Below are 25,171 nucleotides of genomic sequence, written 5' to 3' on the forward strand. Positions count from 1 at the left end.
CAGTGGTAGAGCGCTTGCCTAGCAAGCGCAAGGCCCTGGGTTCGGTCCCCAGCTCCGAAAAAAAGAAAAGAAAAAAAAAGGAGGAGGAGAAGGGAGGGAGGAGGAAAAGGAGGAGTAAAGCTATGGCAGATCACAGCTTTAATCTCAGCACTTAGTAGGCAGAGGCAGGAGGATCTTATTGATGTAGACTAGACTACAGATTGAGTTCCAAGACAGGCAAGGCTACACAGAGAAACTTTGTGTTAAAAGAAAAGAGAAGAGAAGAGAAGAGAGGAGAGGAGAGGATAACAGAGGAGAGGAGAGGAGAGGAGAGGAGAGGATTAGAAAAGAAAAAAGAAAGCAAAACTGGTAACAATTCTGACAGTCTTTGAGACTATTAGAGGAAAAGTGCTTTTCTGAAGGTGGTTTAAAAACTAGAAACACAGATTGGGAAATGGTATATAGATAATAGTATATGTTGTGCAAGTATGAGGACCTGAGTTCAAATCCTGTGCACCCATGTAAAAAGATTGGTATGGACGTATGTGGTTATAGTCCTAGAATTGGGAGATGAAGAAAAAACAGATCTTGGTAGCTCCCTGGTCAGGTATCATAGCTGAAATAATGAACTTACAGTTCAGTGAGAGATTGAACTGCAAAGGAGTAAACTGGATAGGAACAGAGGAACACGCACACACACACACACACACACACACACACACCACAAATTACACATCAATTAGAATGGACATTTGTTCGGATACACTATACTTTCTTCAGCATTTATCAACTCAGTTACCACTGCCCAAAATATGCTCTATTAGAACCCATGATTTTTTTTAGAATGGTGTTTTTACTTGGTCTTTTAATTACCCACCTTTCCAAGATGATTCACTTACAGTTACCATTTCACTCTGCCCACTGTATCCCTATGGCTTACTTGTCATTTACTTCCTTGTGATTATTGACTCACAGAAATTATTCATTTTAACATTAATTGCTTTGTATATAAACTACTAAAACAAGGGAAAATGTATCCAAAAGTTAGCATGTATATTTTCTTTCAAATGCATTAAGATGAAATACAATAATTGCCAAGTACACAACACAATCCTCCTCCATTCCACGGAAACCTTGCTTAACCAATGTTGGGGTTAACAGGTCTCTCTACGCCAGCAATGGCCACAGCAGCATGTCTATCCTCGCCATCACCCTGACAGGATTAGGGAAAGAGTTAGCAAGCCCATTACTAGTCATCAGAAAGTAGTTGTTAGTTTCCTGAGAGTAGAGTCTTTGCTGTGGAAATTGGAGGCAGCTGGGGGCAGTACTGTTCCCACATTTTGCTATCTCAGAAGAAGCAAACAAGAACAGCAAAGCTGGAAGAAGGCAGAGCGGGAAACAGACCCACGATGCTACTTACATTACAGAACGGAGAATACTTAGGAACAGATCCATTTCTTGGATACCCCGGTTTTACAAAACCATAAACCACAAAGCAACATTTGAACTTCAGCCAGTCTGAACTGACTTTAAAGACCAGGGTTAGCTGGATGGATCCACAAACTGAAAGGGACAGTGCCTAATGAGGGGCTGAAGTAGTTATCTGCCAGAGTGCATAGTGAGGTAGTTAGTCTATGGTCCACTGAGGTAGGTGGCCATGGAAGTTGGACTCTCCCATCTTGAAGAAGCCAAGGATAGCCCAGTTCACAGCTCCACTATCCTTAGGCATGGGCATGGTCCTCATGAGTCAATACATTAGCTTGATCTCCAGCCACTGCTTCTCCATTACATACAATAGAAACAAAGGAAGGAAACAAAGAAACAAAGGGGTCAGAAGGAATGCAATGGATTAGTTTTTAAAAGCCAATTCCATTATTTGTGGGCAAAACAGTGCACCACTCATGAGATATGAAAAACTCATCAGATAAGAAGTATGTTATATCTACTTTCACTAGGAAATATTGCACTCTATTAAGCAACAGAGGCAGGGAGAAACCTGAAAAATAAAATAAAACAAACAAAAATTAAAACCTTTGCATAGCAAGGGCACCAGTGACACTGTAGGTTAGTACATGGTTCTTATATGTACCAGGTTACCTAAAAGATATGTTCACATGCACGCAACATCCAGTTTTTATCCCACTTGCTAGAACCTACTTGTCCACATGTAAGGAAGAGCTTCACCATGACATCTATTTAGACTCTATATCCATGTAGAGTCTAACAAGTAGAAACTCTATAATAGATAAGAAACGTCAGAACTGAGTGGCAACAACCAGCCTGAAACCGTTGGTTTTTTTTTTTTTTTCAACCAAAAGAACAAATACAAATCAAATGTTCCACTATAACCATCATTCAATAACTGGCTTTTTAACACCAGAAACACAAGGCATTAAAATGATTTAATTATGACATTCATATTCTGGAAAGCCCTTGTAATAATGACACTTATGTAGAAACACTTATATAGAAAAACTTAATATGGTAACACCCTGCAGTGCCTGGAAACCTTTGAGAACAGAGCTTTATCACACAGTCCAATGTTGCAATCATGATGATATAAAGCAAAGAATGGACTAAAAATCTAGACTAGATCAGGAAACTCAATTGGGGGTGGAAGGACAAACAAGAAATCCAACAGGAAAACATACGGATAAATAATTGACAGAAAGGCAAACTCGGAAAGTCAACAGGAAGATCGCTGACTCCTGAGTGGAGAGCGTGCTGAGCACCCTGAGCGAGCTGACTTTCACCCTCACCAACGTTCAAATACGACGGCAGGTCACAGGCTTCTACTCAGGTAGAGAATGAGAAATGAGTCAATAACATCAAAATTATTTTTGGAAAGGAATAAAATGAAACAGATGGCTGAAAAGTAAAGAAATGATTTGGGAACCCTGGAAAGCTGAATGTGGCTAAGACACTCAAGGGAGAAACAGAAAATAAATTAACTTATTCCACAAATAAAAGTCCCAGAATCTGGGAAACTGACAGCCATATCTAACTCTAAAACTGGAGGAAAGGATCAGCTAAAAAAAATAAAAATAAAAATAACCGGGGAGACTTACTGACAAACCATCTAAGGATGAATAAGGCCCCCACTGTAACAAACTCACCTAGAGGACTGCTTTCTCAGATCCCAGAGGACCAGAGCTCATTTGGGGAATAGAATGAAATGTACAGGCTTCCACTGAGAGATCATCCACCCAGGGAAGGGGAGGGACTCGGACAGAGAAGGGCATGAAAGAAATGGCTGGCGTGCGAATCCAGGTACCGAGCATACAGGCTACCCACTGCTCTCTAGTTCTAGAAGTTTAAAGTTCTTAAGTTTAGAAAGTGATCCTACAGAGAAGTGCAATCAGCCATGGAATAAATCCTCAAAGATGGCTCCTGCCTGGATAAATAGTTCCCCTGTCCAGGGGCCCTGAGAGAAGCCCAAAGACAAGCTCAAACAAAAACAAAAAGCTGATTGGTGGTCCAAGCAGAGACAGCAGACTTCCTTAAAGCACTCCACAAGTGGACACTGAAAGGACAGGATTCTTATCAGAACAAGTGTTCCTGGCAATTAAAGATGACAGTGATAGACAAAACAAGGAGCACATAGATAAGAAGGGAAGGTGTGGGTTTTGCTTTGATTTGTTTTTGTTTTTGTTGTTTTTATATATATTTTAGAAAGGAAGCAACAGAAGCTAAAAGGAGGCGGGCAGTGATAATAAGAATGAAAATTGAAATCTTGGCCTAAGATATCCAACATCTGAGTAGGAAAGTTAGAAGAAAGCATGGGCATAGTAGGAAACCAGACTCAGACAGGACCCCCATATCCCCTATGCTCATTTTATCAAACTCAGGATGCTGTGATAAATGTCTGCAAAGATATCTTTAAAAGAACTGTATTCTAATCCTAGCACATCCCAGAATCATCAGCTCTAGCTCAATTTGGGTCAAAGAGATTTCTATATTTGAAGTTAAAACTCCTTAAAAGGAAGGCTTTAAGGTTACTGATGACAGAGGCCACTTAGTTGCTTAAAACTAAGGCACAGGGCAAACAAGCACATGAAGGTGTGTCATTGAGACACACAGAAGGTCAGGGGTATGGCATGTTGCTAAGACCCTGAAGAAGACGAGCTGAAGAGAAGTGAATTAACGAAAGAATGGTGCTAACAGCATCCAAGTGGAGACTATGGTGAAAGAATGCTTCCAAAGGCCAAAAGAAAATTATCTCCTGTCCTGAACAGTACATTCAGACACACTGTGCAACATGTGTGAACAGAGTGTGCTGAAGACACTAGATTCCAGTGAACTTTTCTTGTATACATTATGTATCAACTTCACATGGTTAGCAAAGAGGAGAATAGACAAAGAACAGATCAACCACAACCTAAGGAGACAGAGAACCTGGGAGAAGAAGGCTTGGTAAGGAGATTCCTGAGAGAGATAGGCACAAAGCCGAACTGACACAGCATCCTGAAGAAGGAGGGTAGAAGAGAATTCTTCTTGCCTCTGAAAACACTGGAAGAAGTAGGTCATGATGGATCTGTGGTAGCAGGATGAACACTGGAACGGAAATCAGGAACGAGCTCCAAGACATGGAACTGTGGATACAAGCCCCAAAGCCAAAACACGGAAGGCAAAAATAGAGAGGGGGAATACATGGAACTCAAGAGCTCCTATACAGCCAAGGGAACTGTCAAGAGATCAAAGGGATAACCTCGAAAATGGGGAAATGTGTTTGTAAAGCAAGTACTGGAAATGTGATAAAAAATGGAAGGCACAGCAATGGGAGCTGAAGGCATCTGAGGACCGTGGTCGCCAATGAGGAAGGTTAATGGTTATGTACTACCTGAGAGAATTAGTCTCCTGAAGCAAATCTTCGCTGCACTTTTCCAAGTTTTCAACTCAGTGCTCTAGGGCAGCAACACTTCTGTGCAATCATCTGAGCACAGATTCAGTAGAATCAAGGACTGCAGTTTCTAGACAAGGTCACCTCCTCCCAACATCTGTCCTTCTCCCTTTCTATAGCCAAGCAAAAAGGACAAGGACTCATGGCTTTGTCCTTCATGCCTAGAATTCTTCACTGTTATGCCACACAACTCACCTTCCTGGCTACTAGCTCATTCTTAACTCCAGGTCTCTGCCAAGCAGTAGATTTGTTTCTTCCTAAGACTTCCAGATGTTTCCCTCACTGCTCCTATTGTGTAGCCAGAACTGCTAACCCCTGAGTCTATTACAAATGCCCATGGCAGATTAAATGTCTGCCAACCCTGGAGAAAGGCGATGTATCAAACCTTAAACATTACCATCTTCATTCTAATGTCAAGTTTACCATATGCTGGTAATGATCATCTCCAAATAATTGCTGTAATAAACTAAATAGCTAAAAAAATTAAGAGGAACTTATTTTTCCCCTTTTAACTTTCATATTCAGATGTCGAATATTTGGGAACAAGATTTCTGTTTTCATTCTCATTATCCCCACCTCCTTTGGCATTTTAACCCTTAAAATATCATCTAAGTAAACCCAGATAAAATGTTCATAGCAATTAATAAATATTCACTTGTTATTTATAATGAAAAACTGTCTGTATTCAAAATATATTTTGCACGTATGCAGTAACATTGAAGTAAGATAGATCTATTTCTCTGTCATTAACCATAGCAACCTTAATAGGGAGAAACACCATTTTTTTTTTGTCTTTTCTACTACCACTACTAATGACAACCACAGGGTTATTCTGTGCCAGGCACTGTCTGTAATAAGTCTTTCCAATGTATTAAAGAGTTGAATGGTCCTAGTAAGCCCTGAGCTCAAGTTTACTTCATTACTTCATAGATGAGGAAATAGAGAATACAGAGAAGTTACAAGACTGTTGGAGCCAGACAATGAGGAAGCAGTGGGCCAGAAGGGAAAGCTGAGTCTTGGGGTAAGCATTACATGCTCTGCTCCCACAGCCCACCCCATGGTTCTCCTAACGTGTAGAACAGTTTGTGAAGGGTGGAGACTGTGTACCCGGAACATTGAACTTAGCACCCTCAGACACTTTAACCAGTATAGTACGAATGCTTGCAAGTCTGAATTAGCAAATGAATGTATTTAGAGCAGAAGGTGTTTAAAAGGCTGGAGATGGAGCTCAAGAGTACTTGCTATCCAAGGACCTGAGTTGAAACTCTAGCACCCATATTGAAGGCTGGGAGTGGGGGATACATGGTGCAGCAAAGTGCTTGTAAGGGTGTGGGGAGGCAAAAGGACTTTAAGGGCTAACCACCAGGTTAGCTTCAGGATCAGTGAGAGGATCTGTCTCAAGGGAATAAAATAGAGATAGAGAGGGACACCTACCTTCTCCCTTGGCCTCCATAAGCACACACACACACACACACACACACACACACACACACACACACACACACGCTCGAGTACATACCACCCATGTGCATACAACACTGACATAAACACTACAACGCCCATTTCATAATCTGATCTACTTCAATTACTTCTGATTTTTACCTTCTCTGGGGAATCTTGGACCCAGCAAACACTTGCTCACACTCAAATTAAATAGGCTTAGGGCATGTTACATTTGAAATGGCTCCAGGGTATCCTCCATGGTTATTTCATGCTAGTCATAGTTTCAAAATTCTTATTACAGAGCGACAGTAAACAAAATAGAAAAAAATCCATTGTTATCTCCAAAGACCGACAGCCAACAGGCCAGTCAGAATAGCTGAAGAAGTGCAGAGAACTCAATTATTCAGCTTCAGAGAGAGTGGAAAGCTAAACAAGGGCTGGATGAAGCAGACATACTTTCTGCACGGCATTAAAACTCCCAGATCAAGCCCCTTCAGCTTGGCCTACATCAATTAGCATGTTCCAGGCCACTAAATCCTGGCTAGAGAGAGCATGAAACACATATCTGTTTTAGATGAATGAAAACAGTGTGTGTGTATGGGGTGGGGGTGGCACTTTAGAATCAATTACAACCGTCTCATCTTAGAAATTAAAACACGTTCAGAACTTCCACAGGGGAGAACACAATTTTGAAAATAAGGACCCAGGTGTCTAGTGATAGTCCTCTACTAACAGTGTTTTGAGGTTGTTAAATTAGGGTTTCCTGCCCATTTCCCTACAACCATTAACACCAGCAGCTTCCATTTGTGGAAAAATGACTTACTTTTTGATCAAACTACTTATATCTCGCCTTCTAATAAAAGTAAAGGATGTTACTCTTACTTCTTTTCTAAAAATCACACATGAGGTCTAACCAGATGGCTCATCAGGTAGAAAGCTCTTGGCACTGCACAATGCAAGCCTGAAAGTCTAAGTTAGATTCCAGGAAACCACAGTAAAGGTGGAAGGAGAGAAGTGTCTCCAAAGTCACACAGTGTGGCAAATGCTCACCCATACAAAAACAACATGCACACATTCGCATCTGTACACACAGATACACACAAAGACACTTCAAGATCTAACTTTAAAATCATACATGAGCTTAACTGTCTTCAATACACATCTAGTCCCCTATTTCAAATTACTGAACACTTCGGTGTCAAAGCAACACAAGGTTTAGCATACTGCACTCTGGGATGATGACACATACACACTGGGCTAAAAACATCACTGCAGAGCATTACACACACCAGCCTCTCCATGAACGTAAAAGGGGGTTGGTAGTTCACATGCAGTAGGGAGTGAAAGCAAAACAGACAAGGCACATGTCCTCTTCAAGAGCATCTAGCATCCAACACAGGAGAAAGCTCCTCAAGTCTCAAGGCATCAGCCCCTGACAACACTGCTAAGTAACCTTGGAGAGAATCGAAAACAAAGCCACCGAAAGAAAAACCACTTCAAGTTTTAATATGTCAAGTTCTGCCCTTTGTGTGCTCACTGAAATGACTCGTAGCCTTAACATCAAGTAAATTAGCAATTTAGAGTTCTATTTCTCAAATAGACCCGTGAATTATAGTCCCTTGAAGGAAAAGGGAAACTCTCATGGCAGATCATTAAAAGGAAAAAAAAATGACGGGTTATAGTAAGAAATAAATATGAGAACTTTACTTAACCAGGCACTATGGACACTGAGACAGAAGGATGACTGAGAATCAGAGGCCAGGAGTTTTGGAATGATTTCTTAGCCCCAACATGGGCTACACAGTGAAGGGTTGGGTTCCATAGTGAAATCTTGCTTCAAAAGATGAAAATATATGTATATATATATATGGGAAACCGAGACAGCCATGGTCGCCTTGGCTCCGAGTATCTGACAATACTACTCAACACACTTTCATGCTTCTCTTTGAGATGGGGCAGAAAGCAGCCAAGCTCCAACACCATGTCTGACTTCTCTGCCATTGTACATATAAAACACACGTCATTCATAGAGAGAGAAAACAAGCTGTAGGTACAGCCGAACACCCTTTAACCTACTTTCTGTGGTGTTTTTCAGGGCGCTCTGCCTTGGGGCTAGTCTGAGCCTCTCTGAAGCCAAAAATCACAGTGGCTCAGATCAGCAAAGGCCAAGATGTATTTCTATATTCCCTTTGGTTACAGGAAAGGACGGGTAAGCACTGGTGGGAAGCAGGGAGTTCAATCAGTATCATTTTAGCCTAAAACTGGAGTTGTTCCAGAGAACATGTGGTTAGTAAGCAGTGGTTATCAATCGGGGAGCCCCAGGGAACAGACATACAAGATGAGTTAGGAAGGACTCAGAGAAGTTACGGAGGATGCCAATCAAACACTGCACTGGATGCATGCAGGTGGGCAACAAATGCAGACGGGAAAAATCGTGAAGGGCCCAACTTAGAGCACCTACAACCCAAATAACCTGAGGTACAGGGCAAAATGAGATGGTCTGAGACAGGGGATATACCTGCAGACACCTACTTAAAAGGGGAAAGAAGCTAGAAGCAAACAGCTCCCGATCATGGGTAACTTTATGAGGATGTAGATGTACGGAACGAGGAGGGTGAAAGAAAAAGTGGAGGAAGGACAGAAGAAGGAGGAGGAGACAGGTCAACAAGTAGAGTGAAGGAGAGGGAGATGGTAAGCCTAGTAAAAGAAGACAGACACCCCAAGGATCAGGCACAGCAGGAGTCCATACATACATATAACCCAAAGTCCACCAAGCCGGCCGCCATTTTTTTCTGAAGCATCTGTTAGATTTGGTGCAGAGTGCTTGTGGAAGGTTCATAAGACCTGTTCTTCACTGTTCACTTATCGTTCTTTTTACAGCAGAGACTAATAACACTGCACATGGTGTCTGATGAATTAAGAATTGAACTTCCACCCCACAAGCTGTAAATATCATGCAATAGGCTGCCTTGTGTGTGTGAGAACTCGATTGAACACAAAGAGCTCCAGGCACAGAGAAGAGATGTGAAATCTCCCTATTTCCCAGGCACTGGTCTATAAGGGCTTAGAAAAATAATGTGTGAAGATGAAAATTGTGTTACCAATGATGCTGTCAAGCTAAAATAATGTTTTTTCAAAAACTCCAACAAACCCCAGCTCGCCTAAAATCCACTGGACTGAAACACTGCATTTACCATAATTGGCTCTGGCTTCGATCCTACGTGTAAAAGAAGAATGGAAAAATATTCAGAATCCATGTCTGTCTTCCTCAGGAGGAAGGAGGGTGAAATGCACGTCACTAGAAAAATAAATCTGCATCCTTGCACCTCCCTGCTGAGGCCTGGAAAAGGAGGAGAAGAGCAGACCTGGGGAAAATATTAATATTAAGTCTTTAGATGAGCCAGAGAGGCCCAGAGCTGGGGTCTGAGCACAGGGCCAGAGAAAGCCAGAGGGTGGTGCAAAGCCACGAACAAAGACTTTTTGAGAGAGAGAGAGAGAGAGAGAGAGAGAGAGAGAGAGAGAGAGAGAGAGGGAGGGAGGGAGAGAGAGAGAGAGAGAGAGAGAGAGAGAGAGAGAGAGAGAGGAGCTGGGGTCTGAGCACAGGGCCAGAGAAAGCCAGAGTGTGGTGCAAAGCCAAGAACATAGACTTTTTGAGAGAGAGAGAGAGAGAGAGAGAGAGAGAGAGAGAGAGAGAGAGAGAGAAAGACTCACTGATCACAGTGACCTGCCAGGCACAGGCTTCTGGACCTTTCCAAAAACATGCACTAATATTTGATTGCAGGCAATTTTGTTTCTGAACTTATGAACTTTTCACTTTTCCTTGTTATCATAAAGTTTACTCAACAGAGCCTTAATAAATAAAAAGAGAAGAGACAAAGCAAAAAAAGAGAAAAGATAAGAGAAGTCTAATGGAGCTGTGTTAGTGTTATGTTGGCAAGAAGGTGCAATGTTCAATCCAACCAGTCAGGTCAAGGTCAAAGCAGGACAGATCCAGTTGCCTGCAACCTTCAACCCATTCCTCATTTGCATGTCCCCCAAAGAAACTTGCCCTGCATAAAATAAGCTCAGTTATGTGTTCCTAGCCAGTACTAAGCCCTGAGTTTTAACCCCAGCACCACACAAAGCTGGGTATGGTGACACACATCTATAATACCAGTGAGCAAGAGACTGTGGGTTTCAAAGTGTTCTTCCAATATAGCACACTGAAGGCCAGCCTTAGTTATCTGAGGCCCTGTCTCCAAAATAAAGACGGGGAAGAGGACAAAAGGAATGAAAGGAAAGATGGGAGGAAAGGGAAAGACAGGAAGGGAAGGGGGGTGGAAGGGAAGTAAGGAGGAAATGGGAGGGGAGGGGAAGGGAGAGGAAGGAAAGGGGAAAGAAGGAGCAAAGAAAAGCAGTCCAAGGATAAAGCTCAGTGGGGAGTGATGCTTGGCACAGGACAAGCCAGAGGTGGGAACGGCAGGAGGATTAGAAGTCCAGCAGTATATAAAAGGGTCCAAAGGAATTTCCCTAATGATCAGACCCCTGAAATAGTCCACAGACGACCTCCCCCTCACAGAAACAGAGTACGGGGCCTGAGAGGAAAAGACCAGCAAGCTGCAACTTTGAGCCGAGATCCCCGCCCCCACGCTCTGCTCTTTGCAGTGGCACTGCCCTCTCGGCAGCTTTTACTCCTTGAACTTTCCTGCCATACTGCTGCCTCTGAGAAGGGGAATTATTGAGGGAACAGTACCATACATGAGCTGATTATATGCCTTGGTTCTCCCAGGTTCCCTGCAATGTTCAGAACAAAAGAAAACGCCTATTGTTAAAGTAGGGCCTCAGACTGCCAATAAAATAAAATTCTTCTTGGGCCTAGAGAGCAGGTGCAGCAGTTAAGAGCTACTGGTCCTGGATTGGATTCCCAGCAAACACGTGGCAGCACACAACTACATGTAAGTGCAGTTTCAGGTGACATGACACTGTCTTCTGGTCTTCATGGGCACCAGGCATACATGTGGTACACACAGATATATGCAGAAACAACAACAATGACAACAGCAACAACACTGAATCCCATGAGATAAAAGCAATAGCCCTACTCCTCAGAGCAACAGTTCACACTGAGTTACTTCTTGTCATGTACCCTGAACCATATCAGGCATCTCAGACCTCTTCCAACCTCTCAAGGATGCTTTCAGGTAAGTGCTATCATTACATCCATTCTGCAAATAAGGGGCCGAGGCCCTGATATGCTAAGCAACTTGTCCCATTCCCGTAGCAATGAGAGTGGAGATGGGGGTTGATCGATTCATGGTTCTAGATCCTGGCTTTTAACTACTTCAGCAAGAACCAGGATCTACAAGAATCTTATAAACACCAGGAACCAAAGAAACCAGGTCTAGGAAAGCTTCAAGATAAACACATTAGGCTTCTTCCAAATCTACCCCCAACACAGGGACAAGGAAAGTGAGTTACTAAGCAGCCTTCATTAGAATTTACTGAATTAAATTCCCAGGATGCTTGGATTCAGGACAAAAAGATACAGAGATGCCTTGGGGGCTCTCGGTTTCTTCATCTGCAATTGTAAATGCCCCAAATGCTACCTTGGCTTCAGTCATAAAATATATTACTGCAGAATCAGAGAAAACCCCAAACTTTCCTGATTTCTTTCTGTCCAGAACCAACTGGTGATCTTTGAATAAATGTCTTGTGGGCTAGCTCGAGGGAAACTATAAAGATTACACTACCATGAATCTACCGTGCTGTCCATTGGTACAATATCTACCAGGCTAATTCAAAGGAAGTTAAACAAAGATTACATTACTGTGAATATACTTTACTGTACACAGGCACCACATCTACCAAGACCATATGCCCATTCACACCTTGACTTTATATTATAGGGTTAAGATGGTCACCATTATTTTGAATAAAAAATGGAAAGGTCCTGTCTTTCTAAGTATAGATTTTTAATCAGCAAACAGAAAACTATACAGGCTTTCATAGGAAATATACTGTTCTGAATTTGGGGGTTTGGTTTTGTTTCTCTGGCCCTAGGGCTTGCTACTCAGAATGAAAGTGCCTTTGGAATCATGACCGAGATGCTGGCTACCCTGTTTCCAACATGCAAGGTAGCTTCTTATCCCTGGATTCATTGCAAAATAAGGGCAGAGACCTAGCAGCTGGATATGATGCTGCTAAAGGACTTCATGTTTCATGAAATGTCTCGGGAGAGGGCACCCCCTGCTTCTACAACAGAAACACTTCCCTCTGCGGGGCTGAAAAGGAGATAATTTCTTACACTCAGAACTCGATCTCATTATCTCTAAATTTATCTCTATTTGGTTGATGTTTCTAAACTTTTTCCCCCTGAGTCTCAAAAGGGATGAAGAAGCTGTACTTACAGTTTTAGATCATGTCACCAGTGGTTAAAACAGCATCGGGCAGAGGAATCTGTACTCTATCAAATATTCACTTACACTTTTGTTTTTCTTAAAGATCGGTAATGACAAAGCCTACAGGCAGAGCGCATAGAAAATTAAAATGCATTCCAGGTCATTACCAAACACTTTTTCTGAAAAACAGATTATTTTTATAAGAATTTAAAACACAAGTTTCCAATATTTCTTCCTACTATTGGTTTTTTGGGGAAGAGACTCACTGTCCATGTTGTGTGTGTGTGTGTGTGTGTGTGTGTGTGTGTGTGTGTGTGTGTGTGTGTGTGTGTGTGTATTTGTGTGTATGCATGTAGATGTGTGTGCATGTATTTCTATTAGTTCATTATCTCCTAAAGCATTAGGTCAGCAAAGTACAGCCCTTGCCCTTCTGACCTATAGTGGTTAATAAAGCAGTAAGACAAAGAAAGGAAAAATTCAAAACATTTTATGTCTCAGGGTGTGGTTCCTTTGGCAATGTGCTTGTCAGGCATGGACAAGGTACAATGACCAGTGCTGTGAAAGCCAAGTACAGTGGTTTGTGGTTGCCGTCCTTGCACTTGCGAGGCAGAAGCAGGAACATTAGAAGTTAAAGGACATTTTCAGCTATATTGTAAGTAAGGTCAGGCCAGCATAGGACACCATAGACCCTGTCTCAAATCCTAACAACAACAATTTGTCTTCTGCTTTGTGCCAGTACCATGTTTACAACCCGTGTATCTTATCATGGTGGACGGGGATGGTCACAGTGGGGGAGAAATGGGAGGTCTCCTTAAGGGGCTGGGTATAGATCCAATCTACACCATCCCAGCCTGGGCCATTACACAAGCCCTCCGGTTTCTCAGAGGTGCCAGAGGCACTAGGTGGGAAACAGGGATGCTGTCAGTCAGCAGGGAAATTTTCTGCCTCTGAAAATGTCTCTGCGCTTCCTCTGTACAGCACCTCCAGCTGCCTCTGCGCACCCGCCGTGTCAGGATTAAAATAGCTGTGGCTTGATGACTTCACTAGTTCTCACAAGCGGGCCAGTTGGCAGAAGGCAACTGCTGCCTGCTCCTGAAGGGAGGATTTGGTCTTTCTTATTTGTTTCTTTCCTTATACCCCCTAATATGAATACTTGGTTTCATTTTGACTCTGAAAGATATTTCCTTTCTGAGGTTCCATTCGGCCCGAACTTCATGCAGATTTCTCCAAATCCCTTTAAAAGGCTCGAGCTAAAAAGAGGTCACTGGAAGCCAACACTGAACATTCAGACTGTATTATAATTTCTGAGGTGAAACTTCAAGGACATGAAAACTACTGGGCTAGCTAACCTTACGTAACCCAACAGTGTTTCGTTTATTAGTGAGCAAACACCTCACCCAAAATTTTAGTGAGACTTGATAATCAGCCACCATTTTTAACCTGTCATTTCTTGTGTTTACTCTGCTACCACAAGTGATGATGTCAACACAGAGTACCAAAGTAAAAAATGACCAATACCAATCACAGTAAGAGGACAGAGGGCTTTAGAAGATGATTTTTCCCCACCAGAGCTAACTTAAATAAACTGTGAAATTAAAGAGGAAATCTGCAAAAAGCATTCACGAAACAGAAACAGTGTGTTTCTCAACCAAATACCCAAACCTTATTCGAGCATTTTGAATTTTCCCTTGGAGTTTTTCACTTCCTTTTATAATTTACCATGCATTAGGAAGAAAATCTTCTTTTAAAAAAAAAAGAAAGAAAGAAAGAAAAGAAAAGCGGGTCTCTCTTCTGCTCCAGGATCATAACTCACTGCTGCACTTTGAGTCCAAGAGAGCATTTAGATTAACTGCTTCAGTGCCCTATGGACACAAGATTTATATTCAGAAAAGACTCCCATATGACTCTGGGGATATGGAGCTAATGAAATAATGTGGCTCACTGGTTAAAGATGGCTGCTCTGAAAGGTACAATCACTGCCCCGAGGAGTGGAAGAAAGTCACTCACCCTCTTTTCCTGGCCCACCCACCTCCATCCCTCTCCACTATCCTGGGTGCCTAGGCATCTGCAGTGATGACATCTTACGACCACTCCTTCAGCCTATACATCACAGAGAACACCCCAGTGAACAGGAAAGTACCTACAGGACAGGGAGTTTTAAGATGTCCTCCAATGGTGTGCTCATTGCACAAGCATCTGCTGACTATCTCATGTGCCGCGAAAATGATGATGTGCTGTCTACAAGGACAAAATAGATACCAATGTAGTCTTTAAGAACTTCACCCAGGAGCTGAAAAGAAAAGGCCGAGCCAGTAAGATGCAGTTTGCCCAAGCATGGAGATCTGAGCTCAATGGTCAGAACTCACATAAAAATCCCAAGCATGGATCCCTAATACTAATGCTGGAAGGCCAGTAAGAGACCCTGGCTCAAGAAACAGGAAGGATGGCTCCTCTTACAACAGAGGTTCACCTTTGGCCTTCGCACACTTGCACATACAAGTATACCCAGACACAAAGAAATTCACTCAGTCCTTTCTTTAGGTAAGTACTGTACAACTACATGGCTTTAACACCAGGACAGCTACCATCACAGTATATGTGTGAGCCAAAGGTCAATGCTGGGTCATTTCCTCGATCCCTCTACATCTTATTTGCAAAGGTTTTCTCTCTGAGTCTAGAGCTAGCCAATTGGCTACACTGCTGTCCGTCAAGCTCTGGAGATCTGTCTCTGTCTGCTGCCCTGCTCCTTGCTATCTTAGGCTTACAAAAGCATCCACCACACCCATCTCTTTCTGCTGGTGCTGGAGAGCACAGCTACAGGGAACATGCTTGCTTGGCAGTCATTCTATTGAATGCGTGGTTCCCAGCCCTTGAAATCTTTTTATATTAATCTATTGTGATGCTTGGCTTTCATGATCCTTTATTCTAGATTTAGAATCACCCTGGAAACGGGTTTCTGGGTGTGTCTATGAGAATTTCCAGACTGAGCAAGGAAGACCCACCCTGAGAGTGGGTGTCGCCATTCCACTTTCAGAAGGAAGAGAAAGCAAGCTGAGCACCCAGCAGTCATTTCCCACTGCTTCCTGACTTTGGAGCCACTCTGACCAATCAACATCCATTCCTATCTCCATGTCTTGCCTGCTCTGCTGGGCTGAATCCTTTTTTCAAATATAAACTGAATATCCTTCTTTGCACAAGTTGCTTCTTGTAAGAAATTTGGTCAAAGCAAAGAGAAAAGTAAACCAGTACACTGATGAAAATAATCTGGAAGACGTTGCTATAGTTTGGAGGGAAAGCTCATGAGATTTAGAGTCATCCTTGAAGATAAGTTGTCAGCTCCAGAAGCTGACAAAGGGACATGGTAAATGTGAGCTCTAAAAGCCAATAATAAAATATTATTATAAATAAAGACATTCACACAGTGACTAAACAAACTGAATGATCAGTGATGGTATCTTCAATCAACATCAAATTTTAGAGCCATAAAAGGTCCTCTGTGAACTTAAAACTCTCACCTTTTACTAATAAAACCTAGAACAGTTGAGTGGCTGTTGCCCAGTGACAAAGTCACATAGATATTAAGTTACCATCTTAGATCCAACACTAAGCATTATTTATCCTGCCTTTTCCCCACAATTATACCCTAAGTTGGATGCACACACACATATAAGTATGCTAGTCTGCATCTGACTTATATTCTAACACACTTATACGGGCATACATATGATACTTGTCTGCATAACACAGACACAGCAAATATTACATTAATGTCTATTTTATATATGTGCAATTCATCATCCTACCACAACATATTATATACATCCACTCCTACATTAGTATCTGTTACATATATGTGTAATTTACCATCCTAAGCCCACATATTATGCACACCTAATATTGCATTAGTGGTGGAATCATATGCATATACCAGTATGCACATCCAACTGCTGGACACAATCACTACTCACATACATGTTCCATATTATCCTGTATCTGATTTCTCCAGGTATAAGTGTTCCTCGTGGCCATTCAGAGCCTATGCCACCTGGGGATCCAGTCCATATATATACAGCCACCAAACTCAGTCAATATTAATGAAGCCAAGAGGTGCATGCTGACAGGAGCCTGATACAGCTGTCTCCTGAGAGGCTCAGCCAGAGCATGACAAATACAGAGGCACATGCTAGCAACAAATCACTGAACTGAGAACAGGTCCCCATTGGAAGAGTTATAGAAAGGACTGAAGTAGCTGAAGGGGCTTGCAACCCCATAAGAACAACAATACCAACCAAACAGAGCTCCCAGGAACTAAACCGCTACTCAAAGACTACACATGGACAGACCCATGGCTCCAGCTGCATATATAGCAGAGGAAGGCCTTGTTGGACACCAGCGAGAGGAGATGTCCTTGGTCATGCCAAGGCTGGGCCCCCAGTGTAGGAGAATGTCAGGGCGGGGAGGCAGGAAGGGGGATTGTTAGGAAGTAGAACACCCTCAGAGAAGAAGGGGGATGGTGATGGGATAAGGGGCTTATGGACGGGAAACTGGGAAAGGGAATATTATTTGACATATAAATTGTTTTTTTTAATCCATTTTAAAAAAAATGTTTTTTTAAAGATTTATTTATTATATATGAGTACACTGTAGTTGTCTTCAGACATACCGGAAGAGGGCATCAGATCTTATTACAGATGGTTGTGAGCCACCATGTGGTTGCTGGGATTTGAACTCAGGACCTCTGGAAGAGCAGTTGGTGCTCTTAACCACTGAGCCATCTCTCCAGCCCCTAAAAAAATTTTTAAAGTGTTCCTCATTTGTATGCACACTTCTGTTGACATGGACACACATAAAGAAGCTTTGTATCTGTTTGTAAAGTTAGAAATGCAAATGCAAGCAAATAACCCAGAGAACTATATAAGAATTAAAGCCAGGTAATTCACCTGGACTTATTTACATTCATGGCCTCCCAGAGACCGGCGTGTAAAACCAATGAGGAATGTAAGATGAGAAGAGAACACGCGTATCCAAGGGCAACAACTTCTGGTTTCTAGTTCATGCCGAGGAGGACACTGGTGCTTCTATTGTACCATTTTCACACTGTGGGGCAGGTAATGGACAAAAACAGAAACTATGCTTCGATTCCAGGTCTGCATCCTAAGATAATTTCCAGTTTCTGAGCGTATATGGTGCAGTGTGTGAATGAGCAACACGATTTGGGATTCCAGCTAGAGTGTTACCTGAAGGATATTTTTCCACCTACACCAGAGCTGACAATCCACGAGCCCTTGATGACCTCTTTTGACATACAAAACTGGGATTCTCACAGCATTTACAAGGAGCGGGGATAAGATGCTCTGGGGGTTTCTTGAAGGCCTGTGTATGAGAAATTGAGAGAAAAAAAAAACAATCAAATTCTTCTTGGCAACTAGCTAATACAGTCTGTCACAAGCACCTAAAATATCCCTAAAACTGATGGAGAAGTACCCAGGGAGACCTAAATGGGGTCTAGAGGCCCTGCAGGAACATGGAAGGGCAAAAACAGAGATTACAGTGTGTGTTCAGTAAGGCCTGTGGTCCTGGAGACAAGACTAAATGTAAATACAAAAAAAAAAAAAATGGAAATTCTAAACCCAGTGGCTGAGGGCTCACACTGTACAATGTAAATTTTCAGAGTCTAGTGAACCACAGAGGGGGTACTATGACCTTTTGCTTTCTTCTTGAAGCTATATGTACTATGAGATTACCCTACTTTTTACTTAACCATAAATTAGTCCCTTTTGTCAGTAAGTATGAGCATTTCCAATGCATGTGTGCATTATATGGAACGGTCTTCTCCATAGCCGAACCATGAGGCATCACTTTTATCATCCTCTGGGTAATATTCTCACTGTTTCAATGAGGATATAGAAACACAAAGACTAATCAGAAGTACCATACTGAGTTTGCACATCTCTGGGTTTCTTAGGTAAAACTCAGTGACAGAGTTACTGGCTGGAAAAGAGGCCTTTGACTTGGAACATGCTAATCTCTCCAGCCTTGGAGGACTGCTATAAAGGTCATAAGTCAACTCTTTAAAAAGAGGCATTATTTTTCAAAGAGAAATGTATGGCTTTAAGCAAATAAACCACAGGTACTTTGCAGTCCATTTTAAGGAGATTATTCACTGCCTAAGATAAGGATCAAAAAGAGCAGGCTCTGGGCAGATACTTGGGGGATAGACTAGGGAAGGGCACAGACAGCAAACTGATGTGCAAAAACTGCAATTCCAGTATGGGGTGCCACACTTCAGAGGGGGAAACAGGAAGAATATGAACTCAAAGCTATCTTTGGCTACATAAGACCTAGCCTGAGCTACATCAGATCCAGTCTTATCAACCACACTAAGAAAATAAAAAGAGAGCCCTTCTGTCAAGGAATACAGACAGACACACATGCACACATGCACACACACACACACACACACACACACACACACACACACTCACGCTTTCACACACATAAAACACCAACGCACATACACACACATACACTCACACACACTCACATACATTCTCACACACATATACACACACTCACACACATACACTCACACACACATTCACACATTCTCACACACATACACACAGTCTCATACACAGTCTCACACACACACTCATACATACTCACATGCGCTCGCTCTCTGTCTCTCTCTCTCTCTCTCTCTCTCTCTCTCTCTCTCTCTCTCACACACACACACACACACACACACACACAAATCTTCAAAGTTTAGTGGGCTAACTACAAACTAATAATCTGCCTGCCAAGAAAGAATTTAAGTAAGCTTGTGAAGGGTTCCAAAGTCAATTAAAAAACAAAAACTAAAATGTTGCCTCACTAGATAAAGGCCGAAGAAAATAAAGTAAGTTTTTGCAAGATGAAAAAGAATATGTGTATAAAAGGATGATTTTCTTGACCTATATTAAAAAGTATTATAAATATGAAACAAGTTACAAAAACTCAAATGGTGATCATCTTAAGGATGAGTCTAAACCTAATTATTAAACCAGATTATCTATCAGAGCTAAGGACTCATGGTAGAGTCAACTGACAGTTTAGCAAATATAAATTGTGTACACTGCATTCTACAAAAAGGAAAGCAACTAGTGGGTGTCTGTCCATTCAATTCTCAAAACAATAGGTATTAATTACATAGTATAACTGAGCCCACGCACTGTCTGATGGTTGACAAACTGTCCACTACCTAATACATTTACAATATGTAGCTGGATGGGAGGTGACCCCCCCCCCCCAACACAATGACCATGTCAAAGAGTGCGAGGAGACAGACTCTGGGCTAACAGGGAAGAGATAGAACCTTTAAGGAGTGGGGCCTAACAGAGGGAAGCCGGGACACTGGACTAAGCCTTTGAAGGGTTTATTTTTGACCTAGCCCCTTCCTTGTTTGCTTTCCTCTGCCATGAAGTAAATAGACTCCTAGCTCTCTCCACCATGTGCTCTCTCATTCACACCTATAAGATCAAGTACTGAGGGACTAAACCCTCTCAAGCCATGACACCAGATAAAACTTCATCCTCACAACTTGACTCTCTAGGGTATCGGGTCATAACAGCAGAATGCCAACTACAGCACTACACACTAAAACCAAAGAGTAGCTCTAGGGATCACACTTTGCTGTGGTTACAGCGTGAGGTAAAGGACAGGGGATGAGCTCTATAAGCTTCCCAGTGTCTGGGAGACAGGTGCTAAACATCTTCATGAATGATGTTCGGGAAGAATGCACAGGAAGATGGGAGGTCTGTTCTGAGCTCTCTGGTTATCGGAATGCCAAGTCACAGAGATTTGCATCCTCCATAGAGTCGGTCTAACAATACGATAGGATCCTTCCAGGCAGCCTTCACTTAGCCAGCTCTCTAGATGAACCAGTGATCTCGAGGTCCTTTGTGAATTGCACTGAAGGATGTACCTGGAGTGTCGCCAAACAGGTGGCTCCTTTGAGCAGACTGAAATCCTCTGCTCCCATCAGCAGAGGCAGACCATAATTAAAGTAGTTTGAAATCATCGTAAACCTGTTTATTCGCTAATACCATATTGTAATGATTGGATTTAATTGAAGGATGACTAAAAACTGTGAAATAATATGAAAAGTAGCGGAATACCCATAGAAAAACAAGTTGATTGCTGTGAAAATGTTCCAAGATGAGCCCACTGTAAAACAGTATTTTCCCTGCTATTGAATAAGGTGTGGGTATTTGCAAAACAATAGGAAAAAAACAAATCACCAAGAGCTTCAAACCTTGACTTCATTTTTAAGAAGGGAACTGAAGGACAATCCAGAGGAGACCAGTTTTGTGAAGAATGATAACACATGACCTAATTTGCTTTTGTGTTACTGTGGTAAACACAAGAAGGGTAGGAGTTCAAGACAGGAACATGGAGGCAGAAACTGAAACAGTGATCACAGAGGAATACTGCTTACTGGCTTGCTTAGACTGGTTTCTTATACAACCCAGAACTTAGCTTGCCTAGAATGGCCGATCTACTATGTCCTTGACATTATGCCCAGGTCTACAGATTTAAAAAAAAAAAAAGGCAAATTAATCAATTCACTCTCCAAGCACAGTGAGTACTATAAATAAGGGAACGTACCATCCCTGGTATGCAGAGGGTAGGATGCCAGGACGGTAGTAGTGGTGATTTGGGTGGAAACCATAAAGAGAGAATTTTTGTGTTTCTGAAAGCTGTTCAGAAAAAAAGCAGAATGATATAACACCAATATTACAAAATATAAAATCAACAGGACTTAGTGACTGAGGGGAGATAAAAGCATATGGAATAAAAAATCCCAAAGAGACCATCAACAGGTTTAGGGATTTTTATATACGAGGAAACAAAGACAAAGAATGCAGATGGGAACATTAGTTTGAGATGTTGGACATTATATCCAGGAGGAAATGCTAATTAACAGTTGACTACATTCAAGGCTCAAGAAAAGTGAAGGTAACAATTTAAGACAGAACGTGAACTGGTGGCACAAATGGGCCTACTCATGGAATACAGAAAGAATGGTGGTGGTGGTAGTGGTGGTGGTAGTGGTGGTGGTGGTGGTGGTGGTGGTGGTGGTGTGTGTGTACGTTCATGTGTGTGTGAGAGAAAAACTCTTTGAAACACCAGCTTTTGAGGCAGGAAATGAGAGTCCACTCCCTCTAGGACATGAATTGGTATGTGACAGACGGAAAACAAGCAAGGGATTGTGGACAAAAGCTTCTATGGAAAGAGTCACCCAGACATCATCATGGTGGTCAACCTCACCTGATGTCTATCTGGAGTGGTCTTTTTCCAAATTTCCTATAGCAAGCCTAAGACATTGATGGTCATGGTTCTGTTCTGTCTGCTTTCTACACTAGAGGCAAGAGTTTTCTCCCCAAATTCCTAGATCTTCACCGTGATAACAGATGAGGCATTCACAAAGGGACAATGTAATTTAGGATTAGTGCCCTCATGAAGGAAAGCCCACAGCCAGGGTTGTAGCTGCATAGTACACCCCCAAGCAAGGTCCGTAGTCAATCCCAAGTATCCTAGAGACACAGTGCGAGTCAGAGCAAAAGTGAGAGGCAGAGACTGATGGACCCACAGCAACCCCTTTGTTCACCTTTTGCTCTATGAGAGGACAGGAAGACTTTGGTCATCTATACCAGGACCTGGCTATGATGGTCTTCTGATCTTAGGTTTCCTGCTAGAAAAATGTGAGCAGAAAAGTTCTCGTAGCACAATGGGAGGGATGAAAGGAGAGAATGGGCAGGAAAAATGGAAGGAGAGAGGAAGCAGGGGCAGGGGAAAGGTGTGCCACTAAGGGAAGAAAACTGAAGAGACAATCAGTAAGGTAAATCAAACGAAAGCAAGGTCAGGTCTGGCATGATGAAAACACAGCATGTAGCGGTTTGGGAAGCCATGAGCTGAAGGTGTTCACATTAAGTGCTTGGGTCAGGGAGTAAATGGAGATCAAGGAAGCCACTTCAAGCTCTGTTACGGAGCTATCCTACAGCTGGGGAGAAGTTTGTTTCCAAGAGAAAGAAACAGAGTACAGTAATTCTCTTTAAAATATGTACCATGAGCCAACAGCTGGCCTGGCCTACCCAACAAAAACTCACAACAGAGAGCAAGCGAACAGAAATTCTGACATTTTCATCTGGAGGGAAGGTGGCAGATCATAAGCAAAGCTGTCAGCAACAGCCTCAGGCCCAGAGAACTGGCCCCCAACAGGATGTGAGGAAAGGAGGGAGCCTGTTCCAGGGAAGGGGAGGACAGACTGACTGAGGAAGTACCTGAGGTGGTTCTTGGTTTCCAGATAGATGCCTATGATGCTACACCATTCCTCCCTAGGGGAGGGACCTTGTAGCTGCAGAAGGACTGTGGAATGCTCACAAGGGGCCCCTCCTGAGGCTTTACAACAAGTCTGTGACATTTCCTTCATCACTGAGTGAAGGATGCTAGTTTCAGCTTAGTCTCCCAGGGCAGCATAGCTTAAGAGATAAGCTTTACACAGTAAGTTTAGGAGAGGCTGAGGAAACAACTCTGGAGGAAGAGCACTTCCTTTGCAAGTGTAAAGACCTGAGTTTGCATCCCAGCGTCCACATAAAAAGCTGAATGCAGCCACATCTGTTCTTAACTCCAGAGCTGTGGGAGACAAGGAGGTGGCTGGGACTTGATGACTGCCAGCCTAGCTCCAGGTTCAGTGAGAAAACCTATCTCAAAGAAAGAAACAGCAAAATATGATAGAATAGGCCACCTGATATCCTCCTCAGGCCTCTACACATATGCCACGTAAGTGCTTGTACCCAAATCACACATACACATAAACCATACGCATGTACTACACACACATGTATACAACATAAGGAAATAAACAGCAACAACCAGCAGCAGAAGACCAAGAGTCACTAGAAGCAATTCATACAGGTTATTAATCTTAATATATTCTTTTTTAAAGATTTATTTAATTTATATGTGAGTACACTGTAGGTGTCTTCAGACACTTCAGAAGAGAACATTCTATTGCAGATGGTTGTGAGCCACCATGTCGTTGCTGGGAATCGAACTCAGGACCTCTGGAAAAGCAATCAGTGCTCTTAACCACTGAGCCATCTCTCCAGCCCTCTTAATATATTCTTATACACGCACACTCACACACACTATGCATATATACACAGTATCAAAAACAGGGATCACCAAATAGAACTAGAAACAAAGCATACAGCAATACCGTTATGGGGCTAAGGGGCTGATGATGATATTGAACTTTACTGAGCTAAAGATTACAATTGCTAACCCAGGCAAGGTGGGTTCCCCATATGAAAATGGCACAGGATTTGTCAGTCTAAAATATGCCAAGTCATAAGCAGACTCTTAATTGCAATTTGACCGTTACCTCAGGAGCATCTCACTAAACCTGGGGAAAATATAAATAAAAGAAAGGGAATTAATCATTATGTCACATGGCTTGTAGGGAATTACTGAAGGTAATCTGTAAGGCTTTACAGATTTTTCAAATTTGTTACAGCTCATAGAGTTTTAACAAGTGAATAAACGATGAACTAAAATAGATCCGACAACAAATAGTTAAAAGATATCAAGACCCAAGACCCCTCCTGGTGCTACAAGACTGGCCACAGTGCAATGCTACACAGTGATTGCTACTATGTTAAATTGATGCTGATAGGAAAGAATGAACAACTCTCTGAATATTGACAGAAAAGCATAAAACATCATGTAATGAATGAGCAGTGTCTCTTACATTTTCTTTCCTCCCGGAATGATCAGAGATTCTGCCATAGGAACTTAGTACCCAGGGTGGAAGGCAGGGGTGGGGCTAGGTCCCCATGACAACCTCACCGCAACTCCCATCAATTTTTCCTCACAGAAGATACCTAAGTAGAAATGTAAGTTTACCTGGAAGCAAAGTCAATGACTGCAGACTCACCTTTACCCCGGATTATATTCCTCTTTTCTAATGATTCAAGTCAATGGTTCTCAACTTTCCTGATGCTGGAGCCATTTAATTATAACTCCTCGTGTTGTAGTGACCTCCAACCATAAAATGATTCTGTTCCTGCTCATGACTGCAATTTTGTTACTGATATAAATTGCGATGTTAATATCTGATATGCAGAATATTTGATATGCAATCGTTGTCAAACCACAGGTTAAGAACCACTGATCCAAGCACATGCCTTCTTCACATGCCTCGTGATTTTTGACAGTTTCAGACATATATAGAATGCATTGTAATCATACTCAACATCTCATTACCCCTGGCAGGCTTCTCTGAACCCCTCTTCTGCCCACCTTGTCCCCCAGTGATTACACCATTAGAGAGAAAAATGTCTCCTCCAGTATGATCAAAGCCATTAGGATCTCACTTTTTTGTCTGTCACAGGAAGTCAGAGTGCCCAGTGTCATGCAGGTACCCACAGCT

The 25,171-nt window shown here is 42.3% G+C and overlaps 1 protein-coding gene across 19 annotated transcripts in view; it reads right to left on the reverse strand.

Annotated features, from left to right (window-relative positions):
- The window catches only part of Klf12 (KLF transcription factor 12), a 432,451-nt gene that overhangs the window by 339,945 nt on the left and 67,335 nt on the right, over positions 1-25,171 (reverse strand). For 7 of the 19 annotated variants that reach the window (XR_005493737.2, XM_063274334.1, XM_063274333.1 and 4 more), the window contains exon 2: positions 17,937-18,072. The exons of 7 other annotated variants lie outside the window; for them this stretch is intronic. Coding sequence is in view for 2 of the 12 variants with exons in the window: in XM_039093384.2 (XP_038949312.1) it covers positions 17,937-18,072 (136 nt within the window). In the remaining 10 variants the exon portion in view is untranslated. Of the gene's footprint in view, positions 18,073-25,171 lie in introns of those variants that run through there. 5 more of the 19 variants (XM_063274328.1, XM_063274326.1, XM_063274327.1 and 2 more) reach the window with 2 other exon arrangements.

The sequence above is a fragment of the Rattus norvegicus genome, chromosome 15 (genome assembly GCF_036323735.1).
Source record: "Rattus norvegicus strain BN/NHsdMcwi chromosome 15, GRCr8, whole genome shotgun sequence".
In the NCBI taxonomy this organism is placed as follows: domain Eukaryota; kingdom Metazoa; phylum Chordata; class Mammalia; order Rodentia; family Muridae; genus Rattus; species Rattus norvegicus.